The 24,930-nt window shown below is 31.9% G+C and overlaps 1 protein-coding gene across 3 annotated transcripts in view; it reads right to left on the reverse strand.

The window, feature by feature from the left end:
- The window catches only part of LOC115884544 (B-cell lymphoma/leukemia 11B), a 116,617-nt gene that overhangs the window by 10,263 nt on the left and 81,424 nt on the right, over positions 1 to 24,930 (reverse strand). For all 3 annotated transcript variants that reach the window (XM_030903157.1, XM_030903159.1, XM_030903158.1), the window contains one exon: positions 23,936 to 24,162. In XM_030903157.1, the coding sequence (XP_030759017.1) occupies positions 23,936 to 24,162 (227 nt within the window). The remainder of the gene's footprint in view (positions 1 to 23,935; positions 24,163 to 24,930) is intronic.

A 24,930-nucleotide genomic window follows, 5' to 3' on the forward strand; every position in this document is an offset into this window, starting at 1 on the left:
TAATAAATATTCAAATTTCTTAAATTTATTGCCAGCCAAAGAAGCAAAATAAAAATAAACAACTCTCAGGTATATTAACAACAGCAATATACAGGTATATCGAATATAGTACACAGAAAATTCGAAAAGTGTGATTTTTCCGTAGTCTGTAGTAAAAGTTTTCTTTTATTTTCCTATGGAATTCAAAAAGTGCATGCAAACTAATCAAATTTCGAATCCAAATAACCGAAAAATAACGTACATATATGTATAAACATTTTTAGATTTGTATTTGGAATTTCGGAATTTTACTGCCTTTAGGTTGAGTGACAGACAGCTTCGCAACGTACGTAAGCGACATCAAAAAAAAAACTTTTCGTCGCTTATTGAATATTTTCGCTTGACAAAGAGTTACAAGACCAGATGCGGAGCAAGAGAGTGAGAGTGACAGATTTGTTAATTTTACCAAAGTAACGTTTCTTTCCCTTCCAAAATAAACGGTTTGACGTTGAAAGTTTGTACCGGTTTTAGGTTTTCAATTTTCATGAAATGGGTCGACAGAGTCCTGGACCGCTTATATAAACTTTCAAGGCTGTAAACATATAATATATTTTAATTTCGAGTTATCAAAATTAAAATATTTTAATCTTCAAAACGAATATGGAATTAAAGACAAAGAAGTTTACAATAACCAGATACGAAGACAATTACACATCAGAAGTCCATAAAGTGAAAAGTAAGACACTAACACAAAGACTGATAACAAAAAACGAACAAACATTCAATAGTTTACTGGAACAGGTAAAGAAATTGAAATATATACAAAAAAGTAAAATGGTTAATATTAAATAGACAACAATTAAGAAAAGAATGCCTTCGAGGACTGGATCAAGTACCATGAAGAAGGAATGTTGTACTTAATCTGTATGTTTGCATGTCTTATATTATGTGGAAATAAATTCAGTTATTATAAAACAAATAATTTAATAAGAAATAAAGTATGGAAGAACCAACTAGACAAAGTATATAAAACTTTAAAACACATCAAAAGTTTTGTGGGTGACCGTTTTTCGTGCTAGTGAGTGAATAAAGGTTCCGTTTTTTCCTTTTTAGGTACAGAAGAACTCTAAAAATCAATATTATGAAGCATTATAAAGCAAAATTTAATTCTTAATATTGTCAATTGAAAATTATATTGAGGCTGAAATAATTTGAAATTCGATCATGCTTCGAAGGAAACCATCACAAGTATAACGAATTTACTGCATAACGAAAAAATAAATAAAAATAAGCACTGAATAGATAAATATGATCCGCATCCAGAGTTCCAGTTTCAAATCAGAAATCGACGCAAACCTTGCATTCTTTCTTCCGTTTCCAATTTTTCACTTCGATCTATTTGGAGAAGGGTTTAAAATCTCGACCGCCCGAAAGGCTATCCGTCAAACGGCGAGGCCAGATTATGTCCCTAATGCGGAGATAAGACCGGAATGACCGCGATATTCAAATTTTAAGCCGCCGCTCGGGCCGCAGCTCCTTTTGTGGCCCCGGAGGCCGAGGCCCCATCGCGTATTCAGGGGGCATCGTGCGCGCCCTTATTAAAGTCCAATGGAGAGCCAAGATTTAAGGCCAAGACGAAATGTATATTTTTTAGGGGGGTCAAAAGGAGATAGATGTGGGCGAACGGTTCGCGATACGAAGATGGAATATTTTAGGCAGGATGAAAATATTGCTCTACTTGGTTTTATTATCAATTATTGATGGTCTAGAAGTTTGCATAAGGAACCGGTTTGATAGATCTATTTATTATTAAATTATCGGCCCTTCTTTGTTTAATGAAAGATCTTTGATTTATTGAATTCGCCTGTTAATCATTAGTTGATGATGCTACTATGGTTAGCAAAACGTGATGAATATAATGTTATAATACGAAAAGTTCTAACCTCCCCTGTATTAGTAATTATACATATAATATAAAATTAGTAGCAGGTTAGTCTGCAGTTATCTATACTAGTATATAAAATCCTTAAGTGACTGACATACTGATTAATCACGATCCTGCTCAAACCACTCAACGTAAGAAGCTCAATTTTGGCATACAGGTTGATTCTAGGGTGTAGAGGTTCGATAAGAAGGGATTTTTCGAAATTCCAGTTCCAAGAGGGTGAAACTACCCCTCAATATTACAATATTTTTTATTTAAAAAACGGTCAAGTTTCCGAAAAAACACTTAAACACGTATATTTTATTTTGTTTTGTTACATATTTTAAGATTTTTTAAAAATGTATACAGGGTGTTTCTAAAAATCTGGTCATTGATTAATCACGATCTTGCTTAAAGCGGTTGACGTAAAAAGCTGATTTTTGGAAAACAGATTGACTTTAGTGTTTAGAGGTTCGATAAGAAAGGATTTTTCGAAACTCGAATTCTAAGGGGGTGAAACTATACCTCAAATATTAAAATATTTTTTATTTAAAAACCGGTGAGTTTTTCGGAAAACTCTTAAACACGTATATTTTATTTTGTTGTTTTACATATTTTAAGATTTTTTATAAATTTATACAGGGTGTTTCATAAAATATGACCATTGAGTAATCACGATTCTGCTTAAACTGCTTGACGTTTAAAGCTGATTTTTGGCAAACGGATTGACTGTGGGGTGTAGAGGTTCGATAAGGAGGGGTTTCTCGAATCTCAAGTTCCAAGAGGGTGAAAACGCCCCTCAAATATTACAATATTTGTTATTTAAAAAACGGTTAGTCTTTCGGGAAAACGCTTGGACAAGCATCATTTATTTTTTTTACATATTTTGAAATTTTTTAAAAAATCATACAGTTGTTGTTCCAAAAAGTTGGGTAATTTCTTAACCACGATTCTGCTTAAACTACTTGACGTAAGAAGCTTATTTTTGGCAAACGGATTTTTCGAAAGTCAAATTCCAACAAGATGAAACTACCCCTCAAATATTACCAAATTATATAATAATATCGCCATATTGTTTTCGAACGAAGTCGCTGGTACACGCTAGTATAATATAATGTAATTTTCTACAAAGTATTAATGACTGTGTACTATATTCATTATCTCTCTCTCTTATACATCATTTATAGGAATATCAATAATCTGCGTTATCATATCTTTGTTATTCAGTATAAAAAATCACTGTTCAAAAGAAATTGTTAATCATAACTTATAAAATTATGAAACTTAGTGACCTTTCAGATTAAAAAAAAATACAGTAGTATTACACTTGCATTAAAGCTTTTTTAATCATATACTTACATATTTTGGAAAACAATATCTATATCTATGTCAAGAGAAATTATGATTGAACTACTAAAGACGTACTACTATGTAGAATTTATACTTTAGTTAAAATAAAAAACACTAAATAGTGTATTGCTTAAAGTCGCTCATAATTTTTCGTATTAAGATTGCAAAATTTGTATCTGTTAAAGATCGTTCTGAAAAAATCATCATTGGGTAACATAATTGCATAAATTCTGATTCACAAGTCTTTGTAACAGCGAATGATCTGTCTTGATTATACAAATTCATTGTCAACTACAGAATAATGTATTAAATTACTAAATCATCTAAAAAAATGTTTTTCTTCAATATAGTGATATCTACCGGGTGGAACATAGTCAATGGAGACAGGAAATCCCATGCAAACTTGGAACTGTCTAAATATTGGCTCCCATGTTAATTTTCCAGCGAAGATATAACTATATTTTTTAAAGATCTGCGTATGCTGAATATACATGCCAAATTTGAAGAATTTTGGACAAGCCGATTAAGTAATTTAAGAAAAATTGCGTCTATTTTTAAATTAAAACTGAACAGGTAACAATGCAAATCAAGGTAAATGTCAGCATATAACCTTAAGTTGTTAACCTATGATTTTATCATTCTTAAATATAATTTGTTGTGATGGCTTCATTACTGCGTTATAGTACCTACAGTTAGTGTCCCTGAAATGTATTTTTTAATTTAAAATTCGTTCGAATTAGGCAAAAGCCGCGCGGCGGCTACACAGAAAGCGTTTGCATTTTTTTGCGTGTGAAGCCCTTTTGCGATTTTAGCCTTTGAAGCTTTTATTTCGATTTGTGTCCATTTAAAACACGCAAAAGAAGCGGCAGGTCTCCAGTTTCTATCAAGCTGCCGATTAGTAACGCAAAGCTCTTGAAATTCCCGGCCCGTTCAACAATCAATCCTTTGAGAAAGAGATAGGCGAAATCGGCGCGGTTAGAGTTGAAAAGAGGAAGATGAAAGATGTGCTCGGATCGAACGTTGAACGTTGGCTTTTGAATTTTAGGATATGATTTATCAAACTTTTTGAAGTGAAACTTTTTTATGCGCCGCTGGGAGTAAAAATTCAAGGCCGTGACATACGAGCTAGCGAGATGGCCCTGACACACGAACTAGTGGTAACGAAAAGTGACAACGGCTTAGAAATACGTAGTAACGCCACAAATTACCTATAACAGATGCGAAAGAACACCGAATTACGCGTTCAGGTTTCTGTGGCCTTCAGAAAGAGTTCATAGACAATCCGCATCAATGTATAGTTTGGGTTATTATTTGTTTGGGTGAAAATAATCTGCACCAATATGTTATCGAGGCATACAAAAAGGTCCACAGACTTCGAGACATACGAAAAATCAAGTCCATTTAGCGTGTGTCGTAATTTTCACACCTTAAAAAATTAGTTTTATATAGCTATATCAACTGCAGCGACTATGAAAAAAGCTGTGTGATTTTCATAGAAAATAAGGGCACCTGTAATTCATTTGAGAATGTTATAAATCGCTAAAAGAGGTTTCAAATCTCTTGGATTTCTATTAATATTAAATAAATTTTATTAAAAATTGAACTAAAATTGTTAGTATCATTAAAACAATTCAAATTCAAAAATTGTATCAGTCAAATTCCCTCATTTAAGGTGAATATTAAAGTAAATATAAATATAGCTCATTCTAAGCTCTACTTATCTTTAAGAAAAATTTAAATCATTGTTGCAATTGGGCCTTAATGCCATTTCGAATGAACAATAGTATTAATAATGTAATAATAATAAATTTTATATCATAGTGTGTATTAAAACTACTAAAACACTTTTAAATTGGTATTATATTAACAACTTTTGTTTTTTAATCCAAAAAAAAGTTACCAATTTTCTCAATCAAAATATTTGTGGTCCTGAAAAGGACCTTCGTTCGTCAAGGTAGGTAATGGGTAAACGGTAAAAAAACAGGATAATGAAATTTAAAAAATTACAAAAATTGTTCAAAAGTGCCTCCCTCTTGCATTAAACAATAACCCAAACGATCATAAAATCCCCTCCTCACATTGGATAACATATCAGGGGTGACAGTGTCAAAGGCATTAAATATTTTCTGCCTTAACTGCTCCAAGTTTTGAATTTCTTCATGGCCGTAAATTTTAGATTTTATGTACCCCCATAAAAAGAAATCATTCACCGAGAAGTCAGGTGAAATTAAACGTCAGTCTAAACAAAACTGTCATTTTTGAAAACTTGTCAAAATTTGGACACACGCTAAATGGACTTGATTTTCCTATGTCTCGAAGTCTGTGGACTTTTCTGTATAATCTCACAGTAATTTAATAGATTGCTCGTCATATTATATCAGCTCGTAGGAGATTAGGAAAAAAAAAGATATTTATAGTATAAAAAATTAATTTATTTAACAAAATTTAATTAAAAATGTGACAAAATAGTTACCTTTCTATTGGTTCTATCGGACTTTTTTCGACTATATAAATCTTTATTTTTTGTAAACTTTAATGCATAAAATATTTTCAATCTAATAAATAATTTAATGATGTAAATAAGAGAAAATTTCTCACATGGGTGGTCAAATTCTATAGTTTTCATTATATCAAACCGACTGTGAATGTTTTCTTCAGTGCATAACTCATCAAAATTTAATAAAAATAATTTTTCCAGCCTGTAAATAAAATGAACAAATTTTTCCACTTTCATGATCAAAGACTTTTAAATGGGTAAATAATTTCGAGTTATCCAGAGATTCGGATTCTTTCGCAAATTTTAGACAAATATCACATTGATGTATTTAAAGACCCTTTTTAATGATGTAGTCAAACATAATTAAAGGCATTTTGAGTTGAAAACATTTCTCAGAGGCTGTTTGATATAATGAAAACTAAAAAATTTGACCACCCATGTGAGAAATTTCCTCTTATTTACATCATTAAATGATTAATTAGATTGAAAATATTTGATGTATTAAAGTTTACAAATAAAGATTTATATAGTCGAAAAAAGTCCGATAGAACCAATAGAAATGTAACTATTTTGTCACATCTTTAATTAAATTTTGTTAAATAAATTAATTTTTTATACTATAAATATATTTTTTTTCCTTATAAATAAACACATTTGCATCCCATTTTAAATAAGATATACAAATTACCAAAACTTAGAAATAACAGTTCAAAAGTTCAACAAAAATCCTACACGCGTTTTTAAAAAGAAACATATAACCACGCACTGTGTCATTCCAGCAAGCGAATACGACACAGCATAGGTTTCCGGACTAAACGACTGGTGTATTTACACCACTCAATAGGCGTGTCGGGTTTGACGAGCGGTTTCCGATGCAGTCGCTTTCTTTCGCATCTGTTATAGGTAATTTGTGGTAACGCGATGTGTATTTGTGCGCACTCCACGTGTTTATCAAAAATATTGATATTTTAATACAAATTTTGTAAAACTGAATCAAATTATTAAGAGTAAAAAAACTTTTGTTACACGTAAAAAACTATTTTTATTATTTTTTTTTATTTACGGAAATAAAACTGTTACTCGTAAAAACTATATACTTTTAAATATAAGTTTGTAGTCTGCAACTATAAACTTTTAAACTAATATTTAACCATATATTTTCTGTGATAAACCATATATTTTCTGTGATCTATAAATTAATCCCTTACTACGATTTTGACTATTATTAGTAAATTATAAGGCATACACGTAGTATTAACAGCTAAGGTTATTAAAAAGCGAATTAAAGAAGACGCGACAAGCGAACGAACATATGACGAAGCGTGAGACGAAGTGCATTGTCCAGTTTAACCCTATACCAGATGTCACCCTTCGGATATGCTTTCTCTAATAGAGCCGGCGAAGCGTGTAAAAAGTTTAAAGTTCTTTATCTGCATGGGGGCCGATAATAACGTTGATGGTCATCAAAGTAGGACATGTGCCTCAGCGGGATGCCAAAAACAATAGTCTGCAATTGCGCCAGATGACGAGAGCCCCGATAATGTCCGAATCATATCGAATCGATTATTTCGACGGTGGACTTTCAAGTTATCAATTTTAGGAACACAGGATCGTTCAAATTTATATATAGATATCTGAAATACAGAATTATAACAAAACGTGAATCGTTATTTATTAACAGGTTTTTATAATTTTAGACACAAAAAAAATTTAACATGATTTTTAGAATTTATTTTGCAAAATTCCTACTGATTTTAACAATGATAATGTTTCTGTTGTCCTATTATGGGGCCTCAAATCATGAAATCATGCAGTGAGGAAAACCTAAAAACTTTTATTTCCAGTCTCTTGATTTCCTAAAATTGTAGGATTAATTCTAGAGATGAAGATTAACTCCACTTATTTTCCAATCCTACATTTCGAATTCCAGACACCATCGTAAACTTTCCTAATTTAAATACGGAACTGAATTTTTATTTCACTATTCAATACCCTACATATCTGCTAAATAAATTATGATATATCATACCTTTTGATATGTTTGAGGAAATCAGGGTTGGGTAGGGTTAGGTTAGGTCTCAATAAAAAAAATATTTTCTCTTACTTTTCAAGTCCAAAATAATCGAGTTATTTTACTTTAAAAACTAAAAAAAAATATTTTTTTCTTAAGTTGTGCGAACTACTATATCTACCCCTAAAAATATTTACACTTATTTGAGCCTCACCCTGTATATTTAATATAAATCAAGTAAAAATTGCTATTTCCTTGAAAACATTTTACAGCAATATCTGTTTTTGGCGGTTTTACCTTTTAATATTTAGCTATGACGCTGGACTTTCGGGTCACTCTCAGGAAATATACGGGGTGGTCCGAATGTTCGTATAGATGTATGTCCAAAAATGCTAGTTTCGAAGATACAGGGTGTAGAAGTTGCATTTTTATTTCGATTTTTTCTAAATAATTTCTGCAGTAACGTCAATATTTGGATTAAAATTGGTGTCTGGGAGTTTTTTGACATGAGAAATTTGATTTTGATGTCAATATGACTCCTACTAGTAGAGGGCGCCACCTACATATTTTTTAACTTGTTTGAAGAGTAATAACTTTTCGTCCGTACTTGTATAAAACTACTGAGTAAAAAAATATACATTTACAACGCTTTTTACGTAAAAAAGGTCTCTTGGTGAAAATCGCTACGAGTAATGGTTTTCGCGATATTTGGAATCGAAATTATCAATACCTGTCATCACTGACATAAATTAAACATATGTTGACTAAATAGTTATTAGACTGAGATCATAAATTTGAAATGTTTTTGTACCAAAAGTCCAACAAAAACTGTTTTATCATCATTTTATGCAGAAAAAATATGATTAATTTAAAAAAATAAAAATTTCCCAAATTTATTATTTCAGTGAACTAACTATCTACTCAACGTGTTTATTTTTCGTTAATAATTAGCGATGGGAACTATCGAATGAATTAGACTATGGAATGGTTAATGAATGAATGATTTCAACTATCGAATGGTTTTATTCGAATAAAATCATTCATTCATTTGTATACTAAAGCATATGTGACAACCTCGCCGTGCGACCAAATGGTTATCGTTGCGCCACGACTATCGAATGCTTTTGATAAATGAAAAATGAAATTTAGTATTCGTTTGATTTTGTATGCGTCAGTGCATTATTAGTTCTTCCAAATTTTATAACTTCGCCGTATAAATACTGTGCTATTTTTGCGTTTATTAAAATAGTTAAAATACTAAAATAGTAGTTATTTTTTAATTTTATTTATTGACGATTGTGTGCATGTGCAGGTGGTCAAAATTTTTCCGAAAATTTGTATGGTTTTCCGTAGTCCGATCTTTCAATTATTTAATTTTATATGGTATATGATTTATTTTTTAATGGGAAATTTTGAGAAGTAGCAATTTTTAAGAGAGATGATATGAACTTTGAATTAATTTTAAAAATACATATTTGTATTTTAGATGTTTTAATAATATGAATTAGTTGAACTTAATAATCATATTTAAGTAATGTGGTTAATAAATGGGGTAATCGAACTCAAACTATGGGGTGAGAAAATTAAAATGAAAGTTTTACAGGTGCCAATTTTAAAAAAAAGTTAACGATTTTGTATTTTGTTTATGCTAATTCTCTTACATGTAGTTTTTTGCGAAGAAATATTTCATTTATTTTTTAAAGTAAATGCCAGTAAAAGTAAATATAATTTTTAAATAGAAATATGAAGCACCTAATATAAATAATTTTGATTTCTAATTTTTTATTTATATTTTCGTTCCATTACACTGCATGATTAGAAAATTAATAAATGTTTATATTTCATGATTTTAAAATTTGTTGTTAATATAACAAATTAGTTCTGTAATTATTATTATTCAATAAACCAACGTTGCCAAAAAATTTAGAGACTATATTATTTTTAAATAGGATCTAATATAAATAATTTTGACATCTAATTTGTTGTTTATATTTTGCTAATACTTAAAAAAAATATTTATATTAAATCATTTTAAATTTTGTTGTTAATAGGTATAACAAATTATTACTGTTATTATTATTTATTAAACCAGTCTTTGCTTAAAAACATTAAAAATCATTTTCTTACATCCAAAATAACAAGTATTATTGCAGTGTAACAACAGGATATTAATAAAAAAAAATTCAGAATATATAGACATACTATCCCTAACTAACTAAAGCCAAACAATAATATTCTTTGCTAATATCAACTAATACCAAAATATGGCAACAGCGCCCTTCATAATGTATTTTCTGTGTAAATACTAGCACCTCAATAAAAAAAATAATGTGTCGTTATCTATATCTGACTCCGCAAAAAATCAAAGATGCCGGCTTCTTTCATAGCATTGCCACCGACCGCTGTCGGGTTTGGAAACCTACGTCGCCGGGCGACAACTAAAATTCAGTTGATATTTTATTATAATCGATCCTGACGAATAAATGAATTTCATAAATGAATGAATTTTATAAATGAATGGTTTTTGCTGCCGAATTACTAGAATACAATATTTCAAGGCAGATGACGGATCTATTCGATAATTTTTATTCGAATAGTTTTCAACGAATGTTTTCTTACTATCGAATTATTCGAATTAAATGCAACTATCGAATGTTTCGATAGTATTCATTCGATAGTTCCCACTACTATTAATAATGGCATGTATTGACTAGTTCTATTCTAAATATCTTGAGAACGGTTGCTCGTAGCCATTTTTACAAATATATATTTTTTACGTAAAAAATCACAGAGATGTATATTTTTCCCTCGGTAGTTTTATACAGGTACGGACAAAAATTTATTACGCTTCAAAACAGTTAAAACAGGTGGCGCCCTCGTATTTTATTTAAATTTGTAGCATGTAAAAAATTCGCAAATTATCATTTTGCGATAACTTTTTCTCTCAAAGAATAATTGCAGATTGAGTCGCTAAAAAAGACCAAACTTCCTCTAATCCGGCTTTCTTCGTACTCCGTTTCTCTTTCCTTCTCTGATTTTCTTTTTTGCCAAAAAGACTTTTCAAATTTCCGTTCACGGTCAGCGGCGCAACCCGGCCATTAGCATATGGTTTGGAGGCACAAAAGATGGCACGAAGCCGCGATTATTTATCGCGGCGACCGGAAAAAGGGCTCCAGATGCCAGGGAGAGAGAATGGGATAGCCGTGAAACATCTTGTCTTTGCCTTAAAATCACCATAATGTTGGGGGTCCCTTCCTCCTACGATAAAATCTGCCGGACTCGGGAAAAGACAGAGCGAATGAAGTTGGGCATTATCGGTTGAATATGGGTAGTAAAAGTTTAAATTAATCTTATTATTTTTTTTCCAATATTTGCATTGAAACAGTAGTATTGGATAGTGCCGTGTTAAGTAGAAAACCCTTATCTGATGCATTGAATTAAGATTATTTTTGTTAATATTTATACTACTATATTAGATTTACACCCCCTTCAAGTGAAACTATATATTATTTCCAAAATAAAGTGTTTTGATTCTTATTATTTTGGAAATGCCTTAAAGTTTTAGTGACACTAGTATATCAATTGCAGTTTGTTGTAGTTCAGTAAACGAATCGAAAACCGGTATTCCAAAATATCTAGGCCCTTGACACAATTATTGTATTTATGTCAATAATACAAATTATAATATATACAAGCCACAGCAAGAGTAATCTATACTAATATATAAAATCCTTAAGTGACTGACATACTGATTAATCACGATCCTGCTCAAACCACTCAACGTAAGAAGCTCAATTTTGGCATACAGGTTGATTCTAGGGTGTAGAGGTTCGATAAGAAGGGATTTTTCGAAATTCCAGTTCCAAGAGGGTGAAACCACCCCTCAAATATTACAATATTTTTTATTTAAAAAACGGTCAAGTTTCCGAAAAAACGCTTAAACACGTATATGTTATTTTCTTTTTTTACATATTTTAAGATTTTTTAAAAATGTATACCGGGTGTTTCGAAAAATCTGGTCATTGATTAATCACGATCCTACTTAAAGAGCTTGACGTAAACAGCTGATTTTTGGAAAACAGATTGACTTTAGGGTGTAGAGGTTCGATAAGAAGGGATTTTTCGAAACTCGAATTCTAAGGGGGTGAAACTATCTCTCAAATATTAAAATATTTTTTATTTAAAAACCGGTGAGTTATTCGGAAAAACTCTTAAACACGTATATTTTATTTTGTTGTTTTACATATTTTAAGATTTTTTATAAATTTATACAGGGTGTTTCATAAAATATGACCATTGAGTAATCACGATTCTGCTTAAACTGCTTGACGTTTAAAGCTGATTTTTGGCAGACGGATTGACTGTGGGGTGTAGAGGTTCGATAAGGAGGGGTTAATCGAATCTCAAATTCCAAGAGGGTGAAAACGCCCCTCAAATATTACAATATTTTTTATTTAAAAAACGGTCAAGTTTCCGAAAAAACGCTTAATCACGTATATGTTATTTTCTTTTTTTACATATTTTAAGATTTTTTAAAAATGTATACCGGGTGTTTCGAAAAATCTGGTCATTGATTAATCACGATCCTACTTAAAGAGCTTGACGTAAACAGCTGATGTTTGGAAAACAGATTGACTTTAGGGTGTAGAGGTTCGATAAGAAGTGATTTTTCGAAACTCGAATTCTAAGGGGGTGAAACTATCTCTCAAATATTAAAATATTTTTTATTTAAAAACCGGTGAGTTATTCGGAAAAACTCTTAAACACGTATATTTTATTTTGTTGTTTAACATATTTTAAGATTTTTTATAAATTTATACAGGGTGTTTCATAAAATATGACCATGAAAGGGGGACTCAAGGGGGACTCAATAGGGATGAAAGATACCCTCGCATAACCGCTAAGTACTTCTAATTCTTGATTAAATTATACAGGTAATTTAAAAATAAGAACCTTTATTCTTTCGCAAAGATAAGAATCCATAGGCACTAAATCCGGCAGCCTCGACGGCCAACAACTGGGATCTTGGTTAGCTAATCAATTATTCTCGAAATTGGCTGCAAAAATTAGCTGGCTAAGATCCTAATATCATGGTCCCAATGATATTAGGAAATTAGCAGGAATAATTTGGGCCCGCATAGCCAACAATAAACAACAATGGGGAGGCTACACCATAATTGGAAATGGTTGAATAAGCTGAGCTTGATGATCATAATAAATTACAAAAATCTCTCCAAGTTAACATGAAACCAAAAGTTAATAACAGGTTGAATAAACACGGAAAAAAATCATTTCTATATTCAAGACCAATCATACACTTAAAATCTTACACTTTCTTTAAGGATAGTATTCTTTCCATGAGTACAACAAATATTTGGAACCATTTTACTTTTACACTTGCTTTTTAAATACAGTTATAGTCACTTTAAGTAATTTTGAATCTAAAAAAAAGAATAAAATGACTTATATTTAAGAAAAACTTATATTACTATCAAGTGAATAAATCCTTTAGCAACGAAGAAACTATTATTAAATGAAGTATAAATGCTTTTATATACTAATAAGTCGGTATTCTTAACTTTTTTAAAACTTTTACTTGAAATCGGTGTATTAAGACTTTAAATAAGTGTATTATTCTCGGCGCGAGAATAACACCCCATTTCCAAGAGTTACTATTCTTATATTAAGTGACCATCCCCAACAGCAACAACGCAACAGTGCATTCCTGATTCCTATCTTCATTTCTTTGGGTTTCTGTTTCTCTTCTGCGACACGAGACGCGCCGGGTACTTTATATAAAGTTTTTTTGTCATCGTTTGTGCTTGTGATATGTTAAAATGGAGGACCTTCTTCAGGCATGGGAGATGACGGATTTGATCCCAAAATTTCAAGGTAATTTTAGCAATAATCCTACATTATTTGGTGACATTGGTTTGAGGTTAGGGGGACTCCATTTTAATATGCATTATTTCTTATACACTGGTGGTAAACTAGGTATGTACGCTTTTGGAATGATTCAATTATGTTTTAACAATTTTTATTACTGTCTCTCGTTTTTAATTAGCGATGCCGCTGTCCAATATCTACCTATATTGGGAAATTACACAGTTTTATTGTATTTTCTTATTACGAAAAGCATATAATTTGGTAGGTGATGGTAAGTATTAACCATATTTCGGGGTTATTCTGGTGATATTTCAAAATTCCATACCTATTGTAAATGGAAATTAAGAAAAGATTTTACCAAAACAAGAGTTTCTAACAAAATCGAACCCGAACCTCCGAAAGCATAGGGAACACGTTACCGAATTTTGTGAGAACTATATAGTTTTTCGATCCCGGTTAATATTCGTCCTAAGAAAAACTAGTTTATCCTAAAATCGGGTTTGCCCGATAACATACATGAATATAATAGAGTTGGGACATGCTAAAAAATTTAATTTCCATTTCCCCCTAACCTCCAACCAATGTCATCAAATAATGTAGGATTATTGCTAAACTTACCTTGAAATTTGGGGATCAAATCGTCATCTCCCATGCCTGAAGAAGGTCCTCCATTTTCACATATCACAAGCACAAACGATAATAAAAAAACTTTATAATTTTATAAACTACCTAGTCGGCGCGTCTAGTAACTAACCTAAAAGTAAGAAGAGGCTTTATTTTATAGTAGGTGATATTACACTTGAATAAAGTAATTATTACATGCACACAAAGAATTTCTATACTTAATGCAATAATTTGCTAATTTACAAATAAGTATAAGTAGTACTCGAAACAAGATTTTATCTCGAATTGTCTGGAGTGTAGTTATAATCTTAATTTCAATACTAGGTAAATCTTAAATAAAAGATAAATTTTCTTAGCTTCTAAGGATAAGGTTTTCTTGAAAAAAAGTATAACTAGATTTGCGGAATGGGGAAACTAGCATATCGTTCGTTTAAGATTAATAATCTTTAAGCCAGTTTAGCTTCTATTCCGTGCAGGTACTATTTAAAAGAAAGATTTATAAAAAATAAACCAGTTCTCCAAAGGAAAATAAATCAAGCCCCTCGCTACGCGATATTAATAAAAAATCAAACCCGATCTGCATAAAGTTGATTAATAGGCACGAGCAAGGGGTACTTTAGCCAGGTATTAGTATTGTACCTTCGGCACACGCTCTACCGGTTCCTAATGTCGTCCGTCGTCGTTCTCATCTGTGCAGTTAAATCATTTACGCGTGAGAGTATATGCTCGTCCTTTTCCACTGTATTGCATGTCTTTGTTCTCCGTCTTTGTCGGTCGCGTGGACAAGACACCGTTCGAATAATTAGCCGGCACGTGAAAGGGGTCCGAGTGCATCATCCTTGCACGCGGCGTATAAAAAAGTTAAGGAAGATACTGCAACCGGTTTTCAATTTTAGAGGGTAAATTAATAAGGTTCGTGCTTTTTTTTTGCAAATCTGAACCACGTGACGATATCAGATTGTTCTTAGAATTGAATAGTTATTCTATTTTTTGCAAAGGTATTATTTTGTTCAGGTCCTAAAAATTAACCCTAAGTTAGTATGCAGATTTTTTTAAACTATTCTATATTTTCTGGTAATGTTTCTGGAAAATTGATCTTTACATGGAACAATTAAATTTTAGATCCACCAATTATAATAGTTCAAAAAAACTAGTTCACTGCTTCATTCACAAAAAAGAAGATTCCGATACAGCTAGACGGAAATTTTAGGATAAATACAATTTTGAAGTAAATAGTATATTAAACAATGAGTTTCGAAAACGACGTTTTGCACACGAGTTCAACAGTTTGTTGGCTCGAGCCGCAGGCAAGAACCACAAATCGAACGAGTGTACAAAGAAGTTTTCGAACGAGTTTTTTTACGCTATTTTTTCTACGACTATAAATTAGCAGCAGACTCACTCAATTTATGTCAGTTTTGTGGAATAATTTGCGATGTAATGATGACACTTTCCTGACGGCTGCGTTGCGTTTGCCGTTTCAGCTAAATATTGGAGGTTAAAAATGTTAAAATTGACACATGTCGTGTGCACTTAAGCACTAATCAAACTAAATCCTTAGCACACGACAGTTTGCAAAACGCCAATTTCAGATCGAGTTTACCGTGTGTCAAACTGCATTACTACTACGACTAGGCTAGTCGTAGTAGAAAAAGTAATATAAAATAAACTTTAACTGCCACGTGTATTATTTAGGAAATGTCAATGCGGCCACACATGTCAGCTCTTCTCAGGGGCGCATATACGGGAGGGGTAATGGGGGTAATTACCCCTCCCAGAAAGAAATTAATTTATTTTAATTATTACTTTCGAAAATCGACAACTATGATGACAACTATATGTACCGTTTATGAACCCTTCCCGGACACAAACGGTACATTGTGAGACAGGAAATTGTAGAGAGAAACGAGCCCTATAACATAGGATACAACATTTTAATGAAAAGTGCTTTCCATAAAATCAATAAAATGAATAATATACGAAATAATATACATGTACTGATTTCTTTCGAAAATCGACAACTATGAAACTATGATCCCTTCCCTGACACATACGGTACATTGTGAAACAGGAAATTGTAAAGAGAAACAAGCCCTATAACGTAGGATACAACATTTTAATCAACAGTTCTTTCCATAAAATCAATAAAATGAAAAATATACGAAATAATATACATGTACTGATTTCTTTCGAAAATCGACAACGATGAAACTATGATCCCTTCCCGGACACAAACGGTACATTGTGAGACAGGAAATTGTAGAGAGAAACGAGCCCTATAACATAGGATACAACATTTTAATGAACAGTGCTTTCCATAAAATCAATAAAATGAAAAATATACGAAATAATATACATGTACTGATTTCTTTCGAAAATCGACAACGATGAAACTATGATCCCTTCGCGGACACAAACGGTACATTGTGAGACAGGAAATTGTAGAGAGAAACGAGCCCTATAACATAGGATACAACATTTTAATGAACAGTTCTTTCCGTAAAATCAATAAAATGAAAAATATACGAAATAATATACATGTTCTGATTTCTTTCGAAAATCGACAACTATGAAACTATGAACCCTTCCCGGACACAAACGGAACATTGTGAGACAGGAAATTGTAGAGAGAAACATGCCCTATAACATAGGATACAACATTTTAATGAACAGTTCTTTCCGTAAAATCAATAAAATGAAAAATATACGAAATAATATACATGTTCTGATTTCTTTCGAAAATCGACAACTATGAAACTATGAACCCTTCCCGGACACAAACGGAACATTGTGAGACAGGAAATTGTAGAGAGAAACAAGCCCTATAACATAGGATACATTTTAATGAACAGTTTTTTTTCCATAAAATCAATAAAATGAAAAATATACGAAATAATATACGTGTACTGATTTCTTTCGAAAATCGACAACAATGAAACTATTATCCCTTCCCTGACACAAACGGTACATTGTGAAACAGGAAATTGTAGAGAGAAACAAGCCCTATAACATAGGATACAACATTTTAATGAACAGTGCTTTCCATAAAATCAATAAAATGAAAAACATACGAAATAATATACATGTACAAATTTCTTTCGAAAATCGACAACTATGAAACTATGAACCCTTCCCGGACACAAACGGTACATTGTGAAACAGGAAATTGTAGAGAGAAACAAGCCCTATACAATTACCTCTCCCAGAAAGAAATTAATTAATAAGATAAAATTTGGTATAAAATAAAATTGTTACAAAAAAGTTAATAATACAAATTAAAACAGAATATCCAAACCAATCCAAGTAGATTTTTTCCACAGTTACAATACCTTCCAGCAAAAATTGAATTCAAATTTAATACTTTTTTGAATATTCACACTACCTCTCCCAGACTCAATCTCTAGATGCGCCACTGGATCTTCTTGATTTATTTTACATCGTATTGCCAGATTAGAATCATGTTCGTGGCTCATTCGAGTATCAAAATACATCAATGATAAAACAATGAAAAATCTCCTTTAACAAAACTGTAATGTTGGCGCTAAATTGAACAGGTCTCTATTAGGGGAATGGCGTAATTGAAGAGACCGCTGTCAGTTTACCACCAATACACCAAAACACTATACTTTGAACACTACATACTGGGTTTGCTAACCATGCATCATCCGAAGATGATTAAAGACTTTTTAATCTCATTAATCTGCTATTTAATATTAAAAGTAAAGTTTTTTGGTGTATTGTAGGGAACTAGTTTTTTTATGCTGTTGTCAAGCCAAAAGTTCCAAACTCAACTGTATTCTTTGAAAAATAATTAATCAAAATAGCCAGTATTTACTAGGATATTTTTGAATCTTGATAATAATTTACAGTATGACGAAGAGAGGGACCTAATATCTAACCGACACTTTCCGACAAGTCGGAATTAACTATCTCTGCGCTGTGGTTGTCATTTTGTGGATCTGCCCAAGCTCACCTGATGATGGAGTAGGGCTCCGACACCGGTAGTGAGAGCAGGTTGATCCACATTATGACAAACACAGCGTAGAATTAAATTTCTATATCAGCAGTTAAGTGGCAAGAATCCTTATATAATTTTATTATATACCTATACTGCAAGAAATTTATTTTCTATTTTATAATTTGACTTGCCTGAAAAAAAAGCCTTTTATCATCCTTTTACTATCGATAGTGCGCCTCGGTGGTACGAAAGTACTACCATTGCACGCAGGCCGCTATCTCCCGTTCGGGACTTAATATCTAACCGACACTTTCCGACAAGTCGGAATTAACTATCTCTGCGCTGTGGTTGTCATTTTGTGGATCTGCCCAAGCTCACCTGATGATGGAGTAGGGCTCCGAAACCGGTAGTGAGAGCAGGTTGATCCACATTATGACAAACACAGCGTAGAATTAAATTTCTATATCAGCAGTTAAGTGGCAAGAATCCTTATATAATTTTATTATGTTAAAAAAATATTTAATGAGAAGAAAATTATTTTTAAATAAACAACCAAGACCACAGATCATTTATTTTAAAAGCAGTATTGATTTTTAAACATGAAAAAAATGAATTGTTTTTTTCTTACTTATTTGTAAGCTTTACAATGACCTAAAATATATATTGCAGATTCAACATCGTTCGCACATACCGTATTAGTTAAAACTATCTTCAATTGCTAAGTAGAGAGAGTTTGAAAATTGATATGTGTAAAATATGGTAATTTTATTGATTATGAGTTTTTATTCTAAATATAATACACACTTAAATTTCAATATTTAGTAAAAATAACGTATTAAGTATGTTTACTATAGTGTGAAAATCATTATAATTAAAATTCATCTTCAAGTTAGATTATGTACCTTGACACATTTCGCCAGTATTACATTCAGTTATAAATATTTGCATTCGTGACATTTCAACTACGATTAGATCACTTTACTATCGGAATTTTTTAATTTACATACAAAAAAGTTTACTGTAGCCACTCGTTTAATTTGTCGCTAGTATAAAACACCTTGTTTTTATGCATACTGTATAAAAATTGGGGATTTTTTAATTAAGTCGGAAGTAAATTGTCCCTGACTATCAAAAAATTAATTAATAAAAATATCTCAAACATAACTATAAAAAAAATATGAAGCAATCAAGAATGAACAAATTAGTAGACTATTCTGATTTTACTCGTTTGGTTGGCAATAAATTTAAGAACGATGATACGTCAATTTACTTAGCTTTTTATCTTCTATCCTTTGCTCTTTCTCGGTTTACGCTATCTGTACCAATAAATAAAATAGTCGGTTTAAAATTAAATTAAGTCCTATGTCAGGTTTAGGCTAAATGAGATTTCATACATGTCGTTTTACAGGGTGTTTCAAAACAAATGCGAAAAACTTCAGGGGGTGATTCCTTGTTCAAAATAAAGGGTAGTTTGCTTTATAAACGTTGGGTCAAAAGTCAACCATTAGGGAGATATCGCGGTACAAAGATGGCGGAAAAATAATGTTTTTATTTTTTATCTTGAAAACGAAAAGAGATAGACTAATGAAATTTTACGGAAGCATTACTGTTATGAAAACACACTTTCTGGTAATTTTTTCACTTTTTTAAAACGAGTGGAAGGGGTTGAAATAAACTACCCCTATCATTCTTGTTAATGAAATTTAAAGAAAAATCTTACCAAACACATGCAAAAAAAATAATTTTAATAGTTTAGTTTATTTAGAAACTTTTTTATCTCTTGTGTTTTTTTGATAAAACTCACCGATTGGAAATTAAAAAATAAAATGTAAAGCATTACATGTCAGGACAAAAAACATTTTTAGATATAGAATCTAGTGGGCAGCTGTAATTTTTTTAGGAAAAAATCTAGTCGGCCGCTCTCACTTTTTAGGATGTTTCTAATATTGTTTTATTTGACATTACCCTACTGCAATACGTTATTATCTAGATTATTATTATTATCATTATTATCACTAGATTCTTATCTAAAAATATTTTTAGTCCTGACATGTAATGCTTTACATTTTATTTTTTAATTTCAAATCGGTGAGTTTTATAGAAAAAATACAAAGATAAAAAAGTTTCTAAATAAACTAAACTATCCAAATTAATTTTTTGCATGTGTTTGATAAGATTTTTCTTTAAATTTCGTTAACAAGAATGATAGGGTAGTTTATTTCAACCCCTTTCACTCATTTTAAAAAAGTGAAAAAATTACCAGAAAGTGTGTTTTAATAACAGTAATGCTTCCATAAAATTTCATTAGTCTATCTCTTTTCGTTTTCAAGATAAAAAATAAGAACATTATTTTTCCGCCATCTTTGTACCGCGATATCTCCCTAATGGTTGACTTTTGACCCAACGTTTATGAAGCTAACTACCCTTTATTTTGAACAAGGAATCACCCACTGAAGTTTTTCGCATTTGTTTTGAAGCACCCTGTATAAAATAAAGTTTCTTGTATGCAACACACTGTATTTTATTTATAAAATTAAAAAAAAAATAATAATAAATTTGAATAAATAAGATTGGGCGATATAATCCAGAAAAATCAGAACCGCTCCGAAATTATCAAAAGTTTTGGGTCGCGACCGTTGTTGCAAGAATAGCGCCAAATAGTATTTACATTGTCCTTATGGGCACTTTCCAATCTAAACTTGTTTCTTTTATCTATGAACTAGTACGCTAACTAAAACATGTTGGTTAGTTATTAACATGGTTAAAGGTTCAAATAATATGAGGCAGTTAAATGTTAAAGTAAAAAAAATTATCTTAAAAATGAAAACGAAAAAAAAAAGATTAATGCATTTCGATAACCGAAAATATTACTGTCCATAAGCCAGGGGTTCGTACGCGATACAATTTAAAATCAGTAACAAGTGTCTACAATACCCCTTATTATTATTTCGGCCGGGAAAAGCAACCCCATGTAATTTTCAGTTACGAATTCCCCTCATATTGAATTTTCAAACGGGAAACACAATACGCGATTATGATTTTCTACCGCAAATGTCATCGATAGGTTATATATCAATCACGAACGCCTCTGGCGACCGACCGGCTTTCGATAAATATGGATCGGACAAGGGTTGACGTCTTTGTTTTAATAAAAATCCTATAACTCGTTCTGCCCTGTCACCAGTAGCGAAAGGAAACGGATTGTGCCAATTCCGGATATAATCCGGAATACAGTATGATTTTGACAGGAACGAGTTAATATTGAAAACAGTTGTGCTATATCCAGAGAGGCAGTCATATCTCAATTTAAATCTTTGTTTTATTATAACCTGTATTTCTCTGTGAGACATATTTTTAAATTTACTTATTTTTACTTCTTTGAATAAGAAGATTACTTACTTACTGCCATTACTGGCTGACGAGTATTTGACACGCATCAGAAGATGGTTACGTAAGGCGTTTTCTTTCATGAGCGTTTCTGTGACTGAAAAGCCCGATGCGTGATGTTATTTCCCTTCCGCACTCCGGACATTCAAAAATCTCATTACTTTGTTGCCCTTTACTTTTTGGTTGTCGTTGGTTAACTGAGTTAACAATTCTCCTCCATTGCGTTCTACTGTGCGCTGCTTCCTCCCACTGATGCTGCATACTTATCCCCTTTAAGCTTTCATGGAAAATATCTTTGTATCTTTTGAGTTGTCCACCCGGTTTCCTCTTCAAGCTTTCACTTACAAGCTCACCGTAAAGATGCATACGTGGCCAGCCCATCTTAAGCGGGATTTAGTAATCATGACTTCAGCGCTCTCGCAGCAACAGTTGTCTTAGGTGTCTCTGTTGCAACTTGTTTAATGCGCTCCTGTGTGTAGGCGGTAACGCACCCAGATTTCGCTTCCATATAACATGGTGGGGATTAGTATTGCTCGGTACACTGCAAGTTTCGTTTTTGTGCTCAAGTCATGATTGTAGAAAACCCGGTCTTTTAATTTCCAAAATGCTCTTGAGGCACTGCTAATTCTGTGCTGAATTTCAGAGTCGATATTGGCCTTTTCCGATATCAAAGTGCCGAGGTAATTGAATTCCGCTACTTAGTTCTTCTCCGATTTTTATAGCACTGTTAAGATTATCCGGGGGATGCACATGCTTTTAGTTTTATCGATGTTCAGCTTAGGCCCAAAGTCTTGTATGTCCAGTTATATGTGTTCAGCATTTCCTGTAATTGCTGTAATGTTTTTGCAACTAGAGCGCAGTCATCAGCGTATTGACATATAATATCAGCGTATAAGAAGATTAAATAATAACCAGAAGAAGAAATAGAAATACTTTAAATATAAAAAATGGTTCATTTTTTAATTTTCCATCTAAACAATGGAATTTTATAAAAAAAATCATCCCGATCCACTAACTCTTTTTTATTAGCTATCCTGTAGAAGTTAAAATATTTTCCTGAAATACATCCTCTACCACATAATTCAGGTTGTTTAAAATTTCTTATTTTTTATTATAAGAGTTACAGGATGCTCGACGCACTGTTGCCGGGTCCGTATAAAGTATTAGGAACGACTTTGAACCGTGGCAAGATTCCTGTTATTTGTGGCAACTTTTTTATAGGTACCCTTATAACATTATGCAAAGAATAAAACTCTCTTTAATTTGGCATATAAATGATCAAAAAATGTTATGAACGTAATGTCGTCTTCAAAATCAGTTATTATTATTATTATTAATTAAACATAGTTGCCGCAACTTCTTGATTGGTACCCTATTAAAAGTATATTCCTCTATTCAGAAAAATACGTAAACATTAGGTTTTGATAAAAAATATGATGAGAGTAATAATCCTGCAGCCAGATTTTAGACTATTATACAGGGTGGTCCGAACTGTATTCCAGAAACTTCGGCAGCATATTCTGCAGATAAAAATAGGTAAAAAAGTTCGTATAAATGAATGTCCTAAAATGCTTAGGGGGTGCTTAGCTTACAGGGTGTAGAAGTTTCATTTTTATTCCGATTTTTCCCAAATAATTTCTGAAGTAACGTTAATATATTCGGATGAAAATTGGTGTCTGGGAGTTTTTGACATGAGAAATTTGATTTTAATGTCAATAAGACTCTTACTTATAGAGGGCGCCACCTACATGTGTTTTAACTGTTTTCAAGAGTAATAACTTTTCGTCCGTACCTGTATAAAAGTACCGAGTCATATACATTTACGACGGTTTTATGTGAAAAAGGTATCTTGGTAAAAATCGCTACGAGCAATGGTTCTCGAGATATTTGGCATCGAAATTATCAATACCAGTCATCATTGACATAAATTAAATCTGTTTTAATAATGTAAATTAATGACTGTTGGTAAATCGTAAATTTGAAATGATTTTGTGTCAAAAGTTCAACAGAAAATTTGTATGTGGCGACCAACACATGTATGTGGCGCCCCCTACAAATAGGGAGTCATATTGATATCAAAATCAAATTTCTCATGTCAAAAAACTCCCAGAAACCAATTTTCATTCAAATATTGACGTTACTTAACAAATTATTTGGAAAAAATCGAAATAAAAATGAAACTTCTACACCCTGTATCTCCGAATTTTATACGAACTTTTTTTACTTATTTTTATCTGCCGAATATGCTGCCGAAGTTTCCGGAATACAGTTCGGACCACCCTGTATAGTATTACTTATATTATTATATTGTTTACTTACCGCTATGTGTCGTGTTGCTTTCAGCATCCGCCACTTCAGTCCTGGACTTCTTGTGCGAGTTTTCTTCAGGGGAAGACGTCGTGGTATCGATCCTCTCCTGCTTGATGATCGGCTTGTGATCTTCACCGTCATCGGTACTCGTCGACGTGGTCAATGGCGACGAAGCTCTTCTTTTTGGAGTCGACGACGCCGCTCCATCCACACATAAATCTCCTGGAGCTGGTAACCTATAAATATCCATAATATTTTTCCTTATAAAATATAACTTAATACCAGAGTTGGGCAAAGACAGCTTTAATTTGGTACAAGAATTATAATTATTATTAAAGTAAAATGTTATATGATTAAAATTTAAAACCAGAGAATAAACGTTTATTAAAAATATGGCCTGAAAACTCTCACTTAAATATAAGATATAAATGATTTTTTGCCATCCTATGATCTAAATTCTACTTCGCTGTGTGACTTGGATGCTGCATCAAAATCAGAAGTATCAGAATATAGATTCCTTTCAGTATTCTCACTTTGGAGAGTAAAATATAAGTGGACCAGCATGTTCACATGACAGTTTATGAGGTCCCCAGTTTGTAAATAATCGCTAAGACAAGTAAAAAGAGCTTGTTTACATCTTTTTTCAAAATGTTTCAAATATACCTGAAAAATGCAAGTGCTTATTATAACAGGAAGGAAAAATGCAAGAGATTAAGTAGTATTACTCAAACATTATTAACAACTCATAATTATAAACCTAATGTAGTCTAATGTAGAGCAATAAATTAAACAAAGGGAAACAATAACCACAGCTTGTGAAGTTCATAGGATGGTTAAAGTCTTTGAATAAGAAGACTAAGGAAGGAGCATAATAATATCCATGTATTCATGCATGGTGGGCAGAAAAAGCACTCTAGGGTGGGGATCCTTGACAGTTCTGTTTGACACATTTGACACATTTGAATTTGATTTGAAATTTTAGGGATTTGTCAGTCTTTACGGAG

Source organism: Sitophilus oryzae, unplaced genomic scaffold (genome assembly GCF_002938485.1).
Source record: "Sitophilus oryzae breed Bouriz unplaced genomic scaffold, Soryzae_2.0 scaffold_302_pilon_pilon, whole genome shotgun sequence".
Lineage (NCBI taxonomy): Eukaryota > Metazoa > Arthropoda > Insecta > Coleoptera > Curculionidae > Sitophilus > Sitophilus oryzae.